This window comes from Panthera tigris, chromosome A3 (genome assembly GCF_018350195.1).
Source record: "Panthera tigris isolate Pti1 chromosome A3, P.tigris_Pti1_mat1.1, whole genome shotgun sequence".
Taxonomy (NCBI): domain Eukaryota; kingdom Metazoa; phylum Chordata; class Mammalia; order Carnivora; family Felidae; genus Panthera; species Panthera tigris.
In genome coordinates, this window is record NC_056662.1 from 67,355,283 (window position 1) to 67,373,550 (window position 18,268).

General features: G+C 41.4%; 1 protein-coding gene across 4 annotated transcripts in view; it reads left to right on the plus strand.

Annotated features, from left to right (window-relative positions):
- LOC122230405 (stonin-1) overlaps positions 1-18,268 on the plus strand; it is a 57,315-nt gene that overhangs the window by 30,791 nt on the left and 8,256 nt on the right. For all 4 annotated transcript variants that reach the window (XM_042981348.1, XM_042981347.1, XM_042981346.1 and 1 more), the window contains exon 2: positions 11,360-13,334. In XM_042981348.1, coding sequence (XP_042837282.1) covers positions 11,405-13,334 — 1,930 coding nt within the window. In that variant the 5' untranslated portion in view covers positions 11,360-11,404. The remainder of the gene's footprint in view (positions 1-11,359; positions 13,335-18,268) is intronic.

The following is an 18,268-nucleotide window of genomic DNA, read 5'->3' on the forward strand; positions in this document are numbered from 1 at the left end:
TGATGGGCTGCAGAACATCTGTGGTAATAATACAGGCAGTACATGCAGTGGGCACTTCTGTGACCTAAGGTGAGGGTGTGCTCTGCAAGCCTTTTCACTTCACACAGGGTTTTTGTGTTGCCTTATGATTCATTTCTGTTTGAAAAGTTTGGTTCTCCTTTTAAAGGGAAAAATTCTACAGGAATGATATTTTAAACACTGTCTTAGCAAACCTTCATGGATGCATTTTGCACACTGGGCTGTCCTTGTCTTTCGCTTTGTTTCTGGGATACGCATCCCAGAATAGTAAGGAGGGTAACTAGATTGCAGACCTCCAACCAAACAATCACAGGGAGGCTTTGCGAATGCTGCCCCAGCCTAGCTCCAGCGTTGCAATTGAGGAATCCAGCACTGGGAGAGTCAGACAATTCCTTCTTTGGGGGGACAGCCAATGAAACCACACAGATACTGACATGAAGACATTCTTTCTCTAGATTAGGCAGCATTGTTGTGGAGCAAAAGAGGCATAGGCATAAAAGGACTAAATCCAGCCTTTTACAAAGGCAGGGGCATTGCTGAGGGTCCAGATGTGTTGAGGCTTGAGTAGGAGTCAGCCTGACAACGACAGTCGGGTGGAGCTAATTCCAAGAGGTTACTGCTAGGCGCTTGTGATGCTTTCCTGAGCTGAACATTTCTTCAATGTCCATCCTCCCCCAGGATCTGGCAGCTACAGAAAAGCCAGATCCCAGGGACCATCTGAGAGGGTGTTGTTCTCCACAAGGGAGGACAGTCTTCAGCTGCAGATGAACAGGGATGCTAATTCAAGAGCCGAATGCGTCCAATCTGATTGTGATAATCTGCAGGAAAAGGTAGAACTTCATATTTACACTTTATTTGAATGGTTTCTGAAGAAAAGCAAAGGAAATCTGTGAAGAACAGCAGGAGTAGATCCTCCAGAGTAGGGGGCGGGGTGGGGTGGTATGGAAGGACGAGGCAGGGAGTTACATGAAGTTTGGGGAATTCAATGTATACCAAGATGGCCTGGTCCTAGAAGACAGGGTGGCACCCGAGTGTATTTGTTGGGCAGCAAGTCTGAAATACTGTTCATCGCTAAGGGCGGGGTGGCTTTTTGCAGTTGAAAAGGGACAGGAAATGGGACAGGCTGAGTTATGAAAGCCAGTCTCAGAATTGACCCAAATTGCTACTGAGCTGTTGTTCTTGAGCGATCATGGGGAAAACATTCTCTGAGCTTGTCTTTCCCACAGCCTGATGTCCAAGCGGCAGATACGCGTGGTGGGCTTTGTGGAGAAATAGGCTCTTTCCAGGTGAGAATAGAATCTTTCCAATTTAGAGAATGCCTCCCTGCAGGAACTCTCCTTAGTGAAGGTGGAGTGGTGGCAAGTGCTCGGAAATGGGAATGTCCCCATCGGGAATGTCCCCAAGGGACACCAATGCCAGCAAGTCATTGGATCTCTTGGGACCTCTGGGGTGGTGGATGGTCTGGAGCATGGACTTTGGGATCTGCCTCTTTCTGGTTGGGTGACTTTAGGTAAGTAGCTTAACCTCTCTGAGACTTATTTTCCTCTTCTACAAAGTGATATTTATTACTTAATGGGGTTGTGAGGATTAAATGCACACCCAGCCCTTAGCATACACTAAGTACATAGCAAGTACTTGATATATGTTCGTTGAGCAGAATACCTCCAATTTCTGTCTGACTCTGAAATGCAGTGATTCTTTGAACTGAGGAGGGCAGTGTGGAGATTTACTTTATGGGAAACTGGAAAGACGATTTAAAATTATTCGATCAAAAACGTATTGAACTGCATAGTGATGTCAGATATTTGTAGACAATGTGGAAGATGTCCTAATGAATGAGACATAATCCCTCCCTGCAAAAGCTTCAGTCTGACTCACAAACTTGATAATTATTAGCCTCAATTCTTTTTGGTGAGGTAATTATTCCATACCAGTGCTGCTTTTTCATAAGCTTATTGCAAGTAATTTGCAATATTGCTAATAATATATAAGGTGTTGCTATTTTTGAAAGATTTGCTTTTTAAAACAATTTAGAATAAATTCATTATCTCCACAATACTCTCATAAGAATTCCAGGATGATTTCTTTAGTGGCAGAAAGGGGTGGAGTCTCGGATTGTATGTAAGTGTGGACTTTCTTGTGTTTCCTATGGCCTGTGGCCTACCTTTGCTGATCCAACATTTAGAAAGGTGGGGATAATTAATTATTTCAGAACGTCCCTCAATATTTTGGGGGTTGTTAAACTCTGGGTACACCCAAGAGAATGTGCTAGGCTTCTGAATGCCATCTGTCATATGTGTTGAGGTAAAAGGTTGAAAACCACTGTCTACCTACATCCTTGTTGTTCCCAGTGTCAGTAGGCATGTGCACTTTTAATTTGTTCTTGAATTCAATGTATTCGGCAGTGCAAAAGAATGTCTGATAGTTTTTTTTTTATTAAAAAAATTTTTTTAAGTGTTTATTTTTGAGAGAGAGAGAGAGCGAGAGAGAGAGAGCGAGAGAGAGAGAGAGAGAGCATGAGCAGGGTAGGGGCAGAGAGAGAGGGAGACAGAGAATCTGAAGCAGGCTCCAGGCTCTGAGCTGTCAGCACAATGCCCAACATGGGATTCGAACCCATGAACCATTAGATCATGACCTGAGCCAAAGTCGGGTGCCCAATCGACTGAGCCATCCAGGTACCCCAAAGGATGTCTAATAGTTATAGGAGAAGCAAACACTCCCCTAGAAACCTTCAAACCTCAGAGATTGGTTTCTAGAAGCTTCCAACATAAGACATTATTCTTTCCTATCTGCACCTCATTCAGAGTCTTGGTGTCTTGTCCTATCTCTGTATTTTGTCTGGCATTGTCTTCCAGGAGTTAGCCAGATAGTCCAGATTGACTGAAAACAGACCTCTGGAAGGATTAGGGCATGTGGGGTAGGATGCAGTCCACACCTGAGGAAAAAACCACAGAAGCCAATGAGAGGAACCTTTATTTTGGAGGAAGGCAGCTGGGGATGTAGTGCCAGGGGTCCTGAGTTCCCAGTTCTGCACTAAATGGAACCTGGACTTTAGAGAAGGTGCCCCCAATGCTGTGGTCTATACTCTGGGTTGTCATAAATTAAAAAAAAATTTTTTTTGTTTTAATATTTGTTTATCAAGAGACAGAGAGAGACAGAGCATGAGCATGGGAGGGGCAGAGAGAGGGGGAGACACAGAATCCGAAGCAGGCTCCAGGCTCTGAGCTGTCAGCACAGAGCCCGAAGTGGGGCTCGAACTCACAAACTGCGAGATCATGGCCTGAGCCAAAGTCGGACACTTAACTGACTGAGCCACCCAAGCACCCCTGGGTTGTCATAAATTTAAATGAGATGTTGCCTGTGACAGGGCTCTGTAAATGGTAGGATTTAGGGTGCCCTGGGAGGCATAGACACATATTGACATCCTGCCTCATTTGCAATGCAGAAAAAATCCTGAGGTTAAATAGGTGTTCCTGCTTGAGTACTTTTGGTTCCAGTGTCTTGAAGGAGATGGTGAAGTTGCAGATGACTAAGGCAGGACATATTCATGACCTCTCCACTCTGGGCTACTGCATCCCTCCCTGAGACCCAGGGGGCCTTGGACAGACCAAGGCTCTGGAAAGGATGTGGCTGTTTCCCTGCTGAAGGTGGGGGTGAGTTAGGGAAGGAAGAAGGAAAGCCTTAGATGGAATCGATTCTCATTGTTGACTTTGGGAAAAATGATGGTGGAGGCTTTGAGACTAGAATAGAAAGATGAGGTCATATACAAGGAAGGGGCAAAAGAGGTCAGAGAGAAATGAAATGAGTGTGAAGAGGATTGATAAGGAAGGGCAGCAAGAGGGATACAGAAGAGGAGCAAGAAGAGAATAGTGGGAAACACACCTGCACTTGACCACAGGGAGCCAGAGTCTTAGCCCCTCATTCCAGGAGCATCCAAGTCCCACCTTTTAAACAGGGACAAAGGTTTGGGCTCATATTGGGCACAATGCAGAATTCCGTTTGGTTGTATTAAACTCACATTACATTTGCTGAGTGCCTTCTATGGAAGAATCCTGCATACAGGGGAAGAGTATACTTTGCATAGATTTTTGTGTTTAAGGTAGGAGTTTTCTTGCAAGGTGTTCTCTTTAAAGTTCAAGGGTCACTTAAAAGGTCATGGAATTGATTTCTCTGGTTTATGGAAATCACTTTTTTTTGATAATATGCAAAAGCTCTGATAAAACCACTATCACTGCTCGAAATTTTGAAGATAGCAGTGGAAAACAGATGAGGCAAAACGTTTTCTGTAGATCAGAATAAGATTCCATCCAAAGCGTACTTATTTCTTCTCTTGGTCTTCTCTTTTTCTTTCTTTTTAATAAACCCAACTAACATAAATATTTACACAATCTCTCACCCTAAAGAGAATGGAATGGGATGGGTCAAGAAACATTGCTGCTGATTTCCTGCCTCTGTGCCTCCTGGTGGTATCCCATTGAAACAGGCTGTGCCTGCTTGGAAGGGAAAGTGCTTTGTGGAACTCCAGCCCGAGGGCAGTGACAGTGAAATGCCCTCCAGAGAGAGCCAGCTGGCCTGGACTGCTGCTCTACTGTGTGTTTTTGTGCCCTCAGGAATGTGCGGATTTAGCAAATGACAACAGTGAATGTGCCCTGTCCCCAGTGGAGCCCCAGGCTTGCTCTCTCTGTGTTGGCTCTTTTCCAGGCTTGAATGATTGCACTGGTTGAGCCCTCATTATCCACAAGGGGAAGCGGGAAGGCTGGCTGGAGGGAGAAAAATATGCCTTTCTCATGGCTGTGTTCCAGCAGGTTTTGAGTTTTCATATCAGTACATCTCATGGAGTTTTTCTCTCTGTCAGTTTGGAAGTTTGGTCAAAACTCCCAGCAGTAGCACAATTTCTGCTTTTGAAAAAAATTTCGGTTGGATGTCAACCACCATAGAATTATTTTAGAGTGGGAAAGGACTTACCTTAGAGATGATTCTACTCGAATCACTGAATGTCCAGAGTGGCTTTGCCCCATAGCTGGTGAGTGACAGAGCAGCACCCGGCATTCAGGGTACCCAACCCTCCAGGTCTGTGCTGTGGCCTATACAGCTTATTGCCTCTGATGCCATTAGAATGATCTCAATAGTTTATATTGTATTAGCTCAGGATGAAGTGATCTGTGCTCAAATCCTGGTTCTTTCCAAACTTAGGTATATACCCGAGAAAAATGATCACACCAAAACTTATATATAACTTATACAAAAGCTTACTATTCATAATAGCTAAAAAAATAGAAATAAACCAAATGCCCATCAACTGATGAATGGATAAACAAAATGGGGACTATCTTCACAATGAAATGTTATTCAGCCACCAAAAGGAATGAAGAAGTACTGATACATGCTACAACACAGATGAACTTTGAAAACATTATGCCAAGTGAGAGAAATCAGACATAGAAGGCCGTATGTTGTAAATCCTATCTATATAAAATGTTCAGACCAGGCAAATTAAAAAAGTCGATTAGTGGTTGTCAGGACTTGGGGGTAGGGGTGGGGAGAAAGGGGAGTGACTGCTAATAGGTACAGGTATATTTTGGGGGTGATAAGAACATTCTGGAAATAGTGGTGATGGCTATACAACTCTGAATATACTAAACACTACTGAATTGTCATTTTTTTTTAAAAAAGGATAAATTTTAGTGTGTGAATTGTATCTTAATAAAGTTGTTATTAAAAAAAATCTTAGTTCTGTCTCTTATCAGTGAGACAGCTTTAGGCAATGACTCTAAACCCAAGTAATCTCAGCTATGAAATGGAAATGATATATACCTCCCAGGGTTGTTTTGATAAATTAGGTCATGAATCTCAAAATGTTTCAAACCTATAAACCTCACATATTTGGGGGGCTGTCAATAGGTTATAGGTTCATTATAAATTGGGTTTCTATCTTCTGTATTTTCTGCAACACTAGTAAGGTCTGACTACACAGTCCTCATTCATATACTTCCTGAATTGATGAAAAAGTGTTGTAGGTTTTTTTTAGTGGTGGTAAAAAATAACAAATTTTTAACAATTTGTTTACCCTCTTAACATATTTTTAAGTGTATAGTTCAGTATTATTAACTATATGCACACTGTTTTACAACAAATTTCTAGCACTCTTTCATCTTGCACAACTACAACTCTGTACCCATTGAACAGCCACCCCTTTCCCCTCTCCTCACCCCACCCCACCATTCTCCTTTCTGCTTCTATGCAGTTGATCTCTCTCCTTCTCTCTCTCTCTTTTTTGCATTTGACTACTTTAGATACCTCATGTAAGTGGAATCATAGAGTATTTGCCTTTTTGTGACTGGCTTGTTTCATTTAACATAATGTTCTTAAGGTTCATTTATGTTATGGCATGTGCCAGAATTTCCTTACTTTTTAAGGCTGAATAATATTCGTTGTATGTATATATACCACATTTTCTTCACCCATTCATCAGGTGATGGACATTTAGGTTGTTTCCACCTCTTGGCTATTGGGAATAATGCTGAAATGAACAGAAGAGTGCAGATATCTCTTGGAGATCCTGTTTTCAATTTTCTTGGATAAATTTACATAAGTGGGATTGCTGGCTCATATACATGGTAGTTCTATTTAAAAAATTTTGAGGGGCCTCTATGCTGTTTTCTCAATTCCCACCAACAATCCACAAGGGTTCTAATTTCTCCACATCCTTGTCAACACTTGTTATTTTATGTTTTTTGTTTGGTTTTGTTTGGTTTTATTTTGGGTTCATTTTGGTAACGGCCATCCTAACATGTATAAGGTGATATTGTGGTTTTGATTTGCATTTCCCTGGTGATTAGTGATGCTGAGCATCTTTTAATATACCTGTTATCCATTTGTGTGTTTTCTTTGGAGAAATGTCTACTCAAGTCTGTTGCCCATTTTTAAATTGTTTGTTGTTGTTGTTATTGAGCAGTAGTTCCTTATACCTTTTGGATTTAAACCCTCATCAGATATATGGTTTGTAAATATTTTCTCCCATTCCATGGATTTTCACTCTGTTAATTGGTTCCTTTTCTGTACAGAAGCTTTTTAGTTTGATGTAGTCCCACTTGTCTATTTTTGCGTTTGTTGCTTGTACTTTTGGTATCCTGTCCAAGAAATCATTGCCAAGACCAAGCTTTTCCTCTTGTTTTTTTTTAATAGGAGTTTTATAATTTCAGGTTTTATGTTTAAGTCTTATGCTTTTGTTTCTTGTACTTTTGGTACCCTATCCAAGAAATCATTGCCAAGACTAATGTCATCAAGATTTCCTCTTTTTTTTTTTTATAGGAGGTTTATAATATCAGGTCTTATGTTTAAGTCTTAATGTTTATAATCCATTTATAATTGTTTTTTGCATATGATATAAAATAAGGGTCCAATGTCATTTTTTTTTTATTACATGTGGATATCTGTTTTCCCAACACAGTTTGTTGAAGAGACTATCCTTTCCTCATTGTATAATCTTGGCACCTTTGTTGAGGATCATTTGACCTTGTGTATGGGTTTATTTCTGGAATTAATATTCTGCTCCATTGGTCTCTTTATCTGCTTTTATGCCAGTACTATACTGTTTTGAGTACCATAGCTTTGTAATATGTTTCAAAGTTAGAGTGTGTAAAGCCTTCACCTTTATCTTTCTCAAGATTGTTTTGGCTATTCAAAGACCTTTGAGATTCGATATGTATTTTATGATTGTTTTTTCTATTTCTGCAAAATGTCATTTTGATAGGGATTGCACTGAATCTGTAGATTGCTTTGGGTAGTGTGGACATTTTAACAATATTAAGTCTTCCCATTTATGAATGTGAGATATCTTTTTATGTTTTGTTTAATTTCATTCAGCAACATTACTTTGTAGTTTTCAGTGTAAAAGTCTTTTTCCCCTTAAAAAAAAAAACAAAACAGGAGCGCCTGCATAGCTCAGTCTGACTCTTGCTTTTGGCTCAGGTCATCGTCTTGTGGTTCATGAGTTCAAGCCCCCACATCACGCATGAAGCCTGCTTGGGATTTTCTCTCTCGACCGCCCCTTCCTCTCCCCTTCCCCACTTGTGTGTGCACATGCATGCTATCTCTCTCAAATACACTTAAAAAGAAGTCTTTTGGGGCACTTGGGTGGCTCAGTTGGTTGAGTGTTCAACTTTGGCTCAGGTCATGATCTCAAGGTTCATGAGTTCGAGCCCAGCATCAGGCTCTGTGCTGACAGTGCAGAGCCTGCAGCCTGCTTCAGATTCTGTGTCTCCTTCTCTCTCTGACCCTTCCCTGCTCATGCTCTGTCTCTGTCTCTCAAAAATAAACATTAAAAAAAAGTCTTTTGCCCTTTTTTGTTTATTTCTAAGTGTTTTATTATTTTTTTGATGCTATTGTACATGGGATTGTTTTCTTAATTTTGTTTTTGGATTGTTAATTGTATGTGTATAGAAATGCAACTTATTTTTGTTTGTTGATTTTGTATCCTGCAACTTTAATTTGTTTATCAGTTCTAACGTGTGTGTGTGTGTGTGTGTGTGTGTGTGTGGAATTATTAGGGCTTTCTACATATAAGGTCAGATCATCTATAAACAGACAAAATGTAACTTCTTCCTTTTTAATTTAGTTGCCTTTTATTTCTTTTTCTTGCCTAATTGCTCTTGTTAAGACTTCCAGTACTGTGTAAATAGAAGTGGCAAGAGTGAGCATCCTTGCCTTGTTCCTGATTTTAGAGGAAAAGCTTTCAGTTTTTCACCATTGAGTATGCTGTTAGTTACCATGGGCTTTTCATAGATGGCCTTTATTATTATGTTAAAGTAATTTCCTTCTATTCCCAGTTTGTTCAGTGGTTTCTTATCATGAAAAGGCATTAGAGTTTGTCAGGTGCTTTTTTTGTATTTATTGAGGTGATCATGTGATATTTATCCTTTGTTCTGTTGATGTGATGTATTGCTGTGTTGATTTTCATATGTTGGAAATATCCTTGCATCACAAGGATAAATCCCACTTGGTAATAGTGTATGATCCTTTTAATCTGCTGTTGAAGTTGACTTGCTAATATTTTGTTGAGGATTTTGCATTCATGAGGGATATTGGCCTGTAGTTTTCTTTTCTTGTAGTGTCTTTGGCTTTGGTGTCAGAGCAATGCCGGCCTCATAAAATGAGTGTGAAAGTGTTCCCTCCTCTTCAGTTTCTTGGAAGAGTTTGGGAAGGATTGGTGTTAATTCTTCTCTAAATGTTTGGTAGATTCTCCAGTGAAACCATCTGGGTCTGAGCTTTTATTTTTTGGGAGGTTTTGACTACCACTTCAGTCTCTTTACTAATTACAGATCTGGTCAGATTTCTTGTTATTTTATGATTCAATCATTGTCGGTGTATGTTTCTAGGAATTTGTTCATTTCTTCTTGGTTATCCACATTGTTGGCATATAGTTGTTCATAATGGTCAATAATAAAATAATAAAATAATCATTTATTTTATTTCTGTGACGTAAGTTTTTTTTAATTCTTTGTAATGTTTATTTATTTTTGAGAGAGAGAGAGAGAAAAAGCGTGAGCTGGGGAGGGGCAGAGAGAGAGAGAGACAGAGAGAGAGATAGAGACAAAGAATCCGAAGCAGGCTCCAGGCTCTGAGCTGTCGGCACAGAGTCTGATGCAGGGTCCGAACCCACAAACTGTGAGATCATGACTTGAGCCAAAGTCGGATGCTTACCCCTGAGCCACCCAGGCGCCCCTCTGTGACATAAGTTTAATGTCACATCTTTCATTTCTGGCTTTGAGGATTTTCTTTTTTTCTCCATCTAGCTAAAAGTTTGTCAATTTTGTTGATCTTTAAAAAAAAAACACAACTCTTAGTTTTCCTTTCTTTTTCTATTTTATATTCTCTACTCCATTTACTTCTGCCATAATGTTTATTCTTTCTTTTCTTCCTTTAACTTTGGGCTTAGTTTGTTTTTCTAGTTCCTTGAGCTGTAACATTAGGTTGTTTATCTGAGATCTTCTTTTTTAATAATAAACTCCACTCTTTCTATTGCTTTTGCTACATCCATAAGTTTTGGTTTGTTGTGTTTTCACTTTGCTTACCTCAAAATATTTTCTGATTTCCCTTTTGATTCTTCTTTGGCCTATTAGTTGTTCAAGAGTGTGTTGTTCAATTTCTACATTTGTGAATTTTCCAGTTTTCCTCCATCTGTTGATTTCCAGTTTCATTCTGATGTGGTCAGACAGGATATTGTATATGATTACAGTCTTCTTAAATTTGTTAAGACTTGTTTTGTGACATAACATGTGATCTGTCCTGGAGGATGTTTTGTGTATGCTTACGAAGAACATGTATTCTTTAAAAAAAAATTGTTTTTAACGTTTATTTACTTTTGAAAGACAGAGAGAAACAGAGTATGAGCAGGGGAGGGGCAGAGAGAGAGGGAGATACAGAATCCGAAACAGGCTCCAGGCTCTGAGCTGTCAGTAGTGCAGGGCTAGAACTCATGAATCGTTAGATCATGACCTGAGTCGAAGTTGGAAGCTCAACCAACTGAGCCACCCAGGTGACCCAAGAACATATATTCTGCTGCTGTTGTGTGGAAATGTCCACTTGGTCTGTTGTGTTGTTCAAGTCCTCTGTTTCTTTGTGGATGTTCTATCCGTTATTGAAAATGGAGGATTGAAATTCTGATATTATTGTGTTGCTATTACTGTCTTCAGTTTTTTAATGTTTGTTTCATATATTTGGGTGCTCTGATGTTGGCTTTATATATACTTGTAATTGTTATATCTTCCTGGTGAACTGGCCCTTTTATCATTATATATGTCCTTCATTGTCTCTTGTGACAGTTTTTGATGTAAAGTCTATTTTGTCCAATGTTAGTATGGCCACTCCTGCCTGCTCTCATTTTGTTTCTGTTTGTATAGAGTATCTTTTTACATCCTTTTACTTTCAACTGAAAGTGTGTCCTTAAATCTCAAATGAGTCTCTAGTACACAGCATATGGTTAGATCTTGCATTTTTTTTAAAAATCCATTTAGCCATCAGAAGTATTACAGTTCTTAAGCATTTATTTGAACTCAGTCAATCTGTAAATCTTGTTGCTTTTATTTTTATTCTTTTGTTTTTTAACTTTTATTTGTGACAACATTTTATTCTATTTATTTATTTATTTTGTAAGTAAGCTCTGTGCCCAGAATGGGGGCTTGAACTCATGATCCCGAGATCAAGAGTGGCATGCTCTACTGACTCAGCCAGCCAGGTGCCCCTGGTTGCTTTTAAATCACCTATTTCTCAGAACTAAAGTAACTGGAATTTTCTCCTCCTCCTCATTTAATATTCTTATTATCTCTTTCTCCTTTAACAGACACCATATCTGATTCATTGACAAGACCACAATCTGATTCCAAAGATGTGTTCCACAAACCCAGGCAACTGGGTCACATTTGATGATGACCCTGCTTTTCAATCTTCTCAAAAGTCAAAGAATTTACCTCTGGAGAATCAAGGCATTTGTAGGCCAAATGGACTTAAGCTGAACCTCTCTGGTGCTAAGGAGTTTCCCAGTGGATCTTCCTCTGCCAGCAATACCCCCCTCTCCTCTCCCATCATAGACTTTTACTTTAGTCCAGGACCTCCAAGTAACTCTCCTCTTTCTACACCTACGAAGGACTTCCCAGGTATTCCTGGCATCCCCAAAGCAGGGACTCATATGCTTTATCCTATCCCAGAATCATCCTCAAACAGTCCACTTACAATATCAGGAGCAGGCTCTTCCTTATTGCCTAGCAAACCAACTTGTTTATCCCATGCTTCCTTACCCAGTGACCACTCATGTACACATCCAGCTCCCAAAGTGGGTCTTCTGGAAGAAGTTAGCCCTCCCCAGGCTGAAAGCCTAGGGTTTCAAAGTGATACTCCCCAGTTTCAGTATTTTCGGGAGGACTGTGCTTTTTCAAGTCCATTTTGGAAAGATGAAGGCAGTGCTTCCCAGTTCATCTTTGACCCTTCAGGAAGCAGAAAGGCTTACCCACCAAGAGACAAAGAGATGCCTATCGATCAAAAAAGCTTAAATCAGTGTTCACTCAACTATATCTGTGAGAAGCTTGAACATCTTCAATCAGCTGAGAACCAAGACTCATATGGAAATTTGTCTATGCAGTCTCTGTATGGTGAAGACACTGCCTCTTCCTTTGTCCCCCCCATGCTCTTCAGGAGTCAGCCAAAACCCGGATGGTCTTTTATGTTGAGAATTCCCGAGAAGAAGAACATGATGTCTTCCCGTCAGTGGGGACCAATTTTTCTAAAAGTCTTACCTGGAGGAATTTTGCAAATGTATTATGAGAAGGGGTTAGAAAAACCATTTAAGGAGTTACAGCTCGATCCACATTGCAGGCTTTCTGAACCAAAAGTTGAGAACTGTAGTGTGGCAGGAAAAATCCATACTGTGAAGATTGAACATGTGTCTTACACAGAAAAAAGGAAATACCATTCTAAGACAGAAGTAGTTCATGAACCAGACATCGAACAGATGCTGAAGTTGGGGTCCACAGAGTACCACGATTTCCTTGACTTCCTGACTACTGTGGAGGAGGAGCTGACAAAGCTGCCAGCTAGTTCAAAACCAAAAAAGAACTATGAGGAACAAGAAATTTCCCTAGAAATTGTGGACAACTTTTGGGGCAAAATCACTAAAGAAGAAGGAAAATTGGTTGAAAGTGCTGTCATAACTCAGATCTATTGCCTCTCTTTTGTAAATGGGAACACAGAATGCTTTTTAACCTTGAATGACCTCGAGCTGCAGAAGCGAAATGATCGCTACTTTGAAAAAGACCCAGAAAAGAAGGGGATTGATATTCTCGACTATCATTTTCATAAGTGTGTGAAAGCACAAGAATTCGGGCAATCAAGAATCATTAAGTTTGTACCACTGGACGCCTGCCGGTTTGAACTGATGCGTTTTAAGACTTTGTATAAAGGGGAGGATCTTCCCTTTTCCCTGAAGTCTGTAGTGGTTGTCCAGGGGGCATATGTGGAGCTTCAGGCCTTTGTCAACATGGCCCCATTGGCTCAGAGATCTTCCTCTGCCAGTTCCTTGAGGTCCTGTGACAACATAATGATACACTTTCCTGTCCCATCACAGTGGATCAAGGCCCTCTGGACCATGAACCTCCAGAGGCAGAAGTCCCTGAAAGCCAAAATGAACCGCCGGGCATGTCTAGGGAGTTTACATGAACCTGAATCAGAACCTGTTATACAGGTCACTGTGGGGTCAGCAAAATATGAGAGTGCCTACCGGGCCGTGGTATGGAAGATAGACCGGCTTCCTGATAAAAATTCAAGTAAATATTCAATACCCCAAGTTGATTTTCACATGAAATAGCTTAAACGTTTTCACTTGTCTTCTTGGGTTGAAACCAGGCTGAGATAGATAACTTCAGTCCAGTGAGGCCTTGCTTACATCGCTTGGTAGGAGGTGGAACATTTAGTCAAACAGCTGATTTATTTTTGTTCTCTGTGCCTATTTCTACCAGATAAGTTTACCTTAAAACAAATTTTTTAATACCATAAAAAAAATCCTAAGCTAAGATTTTGTTGTGAATGGTGGCACTGAGGGAAAATTTCTAGTTGGACTTTTTGACATCAACCACCAACCTCAAATATTAAAAATATTGCTCACAGAGCTAAGACTCCCCAATTAACCTTTAAAGATCTCTCATCTGTGAATATACCTGAACTTTTTTTGTATTCTCAGCCAGTACCACATTCTCCTTAGGTTTTATTCCCTCCTATTTCAAAATAAGATTGCCTTTCAGTTTTACCCAAATTGATTTCATTGGCTGAATTAATTTGGCCATATTGGCTAGTTGTTTCAGAATTAAGTAGACAACAGCCCAAGCATTAAAAATTCAGTTAATTTTTAAATTTTCTTGCCAAGAAAACAATGAATCTAGAAATTCAGAACTTTAAAAGTAGAGTCCTAGCACTGCATTTATTTCAGAATAGTAACTTAGTTGTGGGTGTATATAATAGAGCAAAAAAGCAAACTTTGAAATTAAGGCTGCTCCCTGTTTTAGTCCAGTTATTTCTAGCAGAACATTGGGTTATGGAGCTAATTTGGGGGATCTGAGTTGATGTATTCACTCATTCAGTCAAACCTTTACTGAGCACATCAGGTAAACCAAGTGCCACATTGGGTGCCAGGGCTAAAGATAAATAAGATCTGATCCCTGCTTCTAAATAGTTCACAGCTGGTCTAGTCCTTCAGGGAAAATTAATTTCATTTTAGGACCCTTCAGGCTGTGGACTTCAGAAGAAGCATTTTTATTTGGGGCAGACCTATAGCAGTGTTTCTCAAACTTGGCTGTATGTTAGGATAGCCTGAGAGCTTTCAAATAATTTTCATGTCCAGGCTCTACTCCATGCCAATTAAATTGGAATGTCTGAGGGAGGGGCCTAAGCACCTGTATGTTTCTAGGGCTCCCCAGGTGAACCTGATGTGTGCCAGGGTTGAGAGACACTGCTCTGCAGGCCTTGCAGTGTTCTGGGGGAAGGAAGAGCAAGCTCCAGACTATGATGGATTTGAGGGGTAGCATGGACCATGTCTTTGGGGAGTGCAGGACCACCTTGTCTGACTTGCAGTTTGCTGGCTTAACACCTGTCTTCTGATTGTAGCTCGGGCAAGAGACAGGGCCCAGTAGGCGAGAGACACAGCCGGGTGGCTGAAGAGCCCCAGGCCCTTGTGCAAAAGGGAAGCCCCTGCGCAGTCGTCCTCCCTGACACCGCCCCCACTTCTCGGTTGATGGCGAATTCTGCTCTGCAGTGTTCTCATGACTCATATTAGTTATGGTTCTAGTCCCAAGGAACATCAAGGACAGCTCAGGCTTAAGGCAGGGTGAGGTGGTGATGGGGTGGCATGGTCACATTGGATGGCTTCTAGTGGTGCCTCCTGGTCAACTCCTGTGTGATGGGAATATCTTCCGTGACACAATCCACAGAGGTGGTGTTTCCTGCCTTTTATAACTTTGCTGGAGAAGCAAGTTAAAACCATTCTCAGGTTATCTTCATCCTAGGGAAACAAGTTTTGAAGTTTTGAGTACAAAGTTCCAAATGATCTATTCTCAAAGTCATCTGTGCTACTTTTAGATGAAAGGGGTTATATAAATCATAATATTATTGCTTTTTATTTTGCTAAAGGCAAAGGGAAAGAGAGGAAGGCAGGCTGGAATACCTACTGTAATCTCCTCAACCCATACATGTCTCCTGATGTCTGGGTGATAACCTGACTCCTGATTATGCCTCAGAGAGGAGCACTAGGGGCTCATCCTGCTGGCCTGTCCAGGTGGGGTCAAGAGGGACAGGGGACAGGCTCACAAAGAACCCATTCCAGCTGTTCTGCCTCAGAGCAGACACTCCTGCTAGACCCAATCAGGGCAACCATGCTTATTTTTCAAAGTGAGAACCCATAGGAATCATTTATTTGGAAGGAGAACAACATGTAAATGTTCTTGTGAAAATGATCCTGTATTTTTATAACCTGTATTTTCCCAGAGCTAATGGTATAGTTAATTGATTCATTCACCAAGAATTTATTGAGAAGACCCATTCATTCCACAAACTTCCTGTAGGTACTGGCTCTGTGCTGGGTGCTTGGGAGACAGATGCAGACATGCTTCCCACTTCCAGAAACGTAGCAGCCTAGTAGGGGAGACTGACCTGGAAGCAAGTATGAAAATACACTATGTGGAAGTGTGCTGTATGCTAGGCATGTACAAGTGTATATAGTAGGGATTCCAGAGAAAGGAGTGATAAACTGCAGGGGACACTAGAGTTAAACCTGGTGTGGAAGAATCAGTAGGATTCTATCAGGGATAGAAAAAGTAGAATCAGACATGTAGGTGGGGGATCTTAGTTATCTTTTGGGACTGAGGCAGGAAGGACACTGTGAGCCATGCCTTGGGGTATGGAGTTTGTCAGCACGGCTTCTGGAGTGTTTTCAGGCTCTACTGTGACAGAATCATCCATGTTTCAACCATCCTTTCTGTTTTAGGAAGTCAGGCATACAATGCAGAGGAGAAATTCAGGAGCAGATTATAGACATAGGGAGGCCTGATGAACAATGCCAGTGGCAGTGGGAGCGCCCAGAAGGAGTGAGGGATGGGTGAGAAATTCAAAGGAGGTGTCCCCATGAAAAGGACAGATTACCTGTGGGTATGGGGGACAGAAGGAGTGCAAGGAGGTTGAAGGCTCTGGCTTTGGTGAATAGGTGATCCATAGTGCCATTGGCTGAGATCACTTGGGATCCTCTCTTTACTCCTTTTAAAATCTGTTTCTCAGCCCTGGCAGCATATTAGAGTCCTTAGAATCATTAGAGCTTTAAAAACAGACCCGTATTTAGGCCCCATCCTGACCAATCAGGCTCTGTGGGAGTGAGGCCCACATACTGGTGCTTGTAAAAGGCATGCAGCCAGAGTTGAGAACCCCTGACCTGGTAGCTCTGCTGTGACACCTGTTCTGGTCCTCTAGGCACAGGTCCTTCCCCCCTGCTCTGTGTCCCTGGGTCTCCTTGAGTCTTTCTTGCCTACCACCCACATTTGCTAGCAGCTGAGCTCGCTATGAACCGTTACAAGAGTGGATGTTCCCAGAGAGGCTGGCCTTCAGGAATTCTAGAAGACGGTCATAGCACCAGGCATTCCAGTCAATTATATGGTGATAATTCACAGAACAAATCCTTTGGGATCAAAGATGCTTTGTTCAGATCAGATCTGTGGGCCAAAAGGGGGCCTAGACAAAAGGCAGGGGGGCTGTGTCAAGTGCAGTCTAGAGGGGCAGGGAGAAGCTGGGCTGGAGCAGGACACTGGTGATCCTGTGGTCTGTCATGTGGCTTCACCATGTGGGTGGGGAGGGTAATGCAAAGACTGAGAGGGTGCCTGGCAATTTGCCTGTGGAGGAGAAGTGTAGAAAGAGTAAGGTTGGGGCAGAGAGGAAATCTTTATCCTAAGACAGTGCTTCTTAAACTTTTGTGTGCATGTGAATCACTTTTAATTTGAATTATTAAAAAAAATGTTTATTTATTTTGACAGAGAGAGAGAGAATGAGCCAGGGAGAGGCAGAGGGAGAGGGAGAATCCCAAGCAGACTCTGAGCTCAGATCCCAATGCTGGGCCCAACCTCATGACCATGAGATCATGATCTAAGCTGAAATCAAGAGTTGGACACTTAACTGACTGAGCCACCCAGGTGCCCTGTGAATCACCTTTTTAAAATGTAGACTGATGGGGCGCCTGGGTGGCTCAGTCGGTTAAGCGTCCGACTTCGGCTCAGGTCATGATCTCGCGGTCCGTGAGTTCAAGCCCCGCGTCAGGCTCTGTGCTGACCGCTCAGAGCCTGGAGCCTGTTTCGGATTCTGTGTCTCCCTCTCTCTCTGACCCTCCCCCGTTCATGCTCTGTCTCTCTCTGTCTCAAAAATAAATAAACGTTAAAAAAATTTTTTTAAATGTAGACTGAGGTCCCCTGAATCCCACACTGCTCAGGCGATACAAATGCTACTGGCTCACGGGCCATGCAAAGAGTAGCAGATTATTTGAATGCATCTCTAGTTCTCTATACAATTTTTAAATCAATTGGGTGTTTAAAGAATAGGATCTTTTTAAAAAGTCTTTAAAACATTACCCTTTTTAAGCAAGTTTCTGAACAACCAGTACTATTAGAAAAAAATATTTTAAAACTGGAAACTGAAAGAGAATATATGAACTAGTCTACTAGTTTATATATATATAATGCCTTTCCTCCTGTGAGTTTTTGAGATCAGGATTGACCTTTCCTTTTCACTTCCATGTGATTTCAAGGGAGGTGGGAAGGGCTACTGGCCTTTTACCAGCATGCCAGTGCTTAATATTCTTTTAACAAAGTGGGCAGGTCTTTGATTTCACAGCAAAGGATGGCCTGGTAGCGCCATCCTTTGTGGGGGTGGGGGTGGGGTGGGGAGGACAGATGGGAACACTGGTTAGTCACAGGAGGTGCAGAGAGCATAGAATTAGAAAGGGGAGTGGGAGTGGTAAGGGGGGTGCCAATTAATATATCTGTCTCTTACCTTCCCATGTTACCAATTTTTAGAGAAAGCTTGCTTGTTTTCATGCTGTCATCTGCACATTGGTTGCCCTCTCCCCACTTGTGTCATCCTCCTGCCATTCATTCCCTCCAACTCTCAACAATTCACTTTCAGATGTGAAATGTTTTAGTTCAAGAAGGACCGTCCGTATACTTAGTAGACTGAG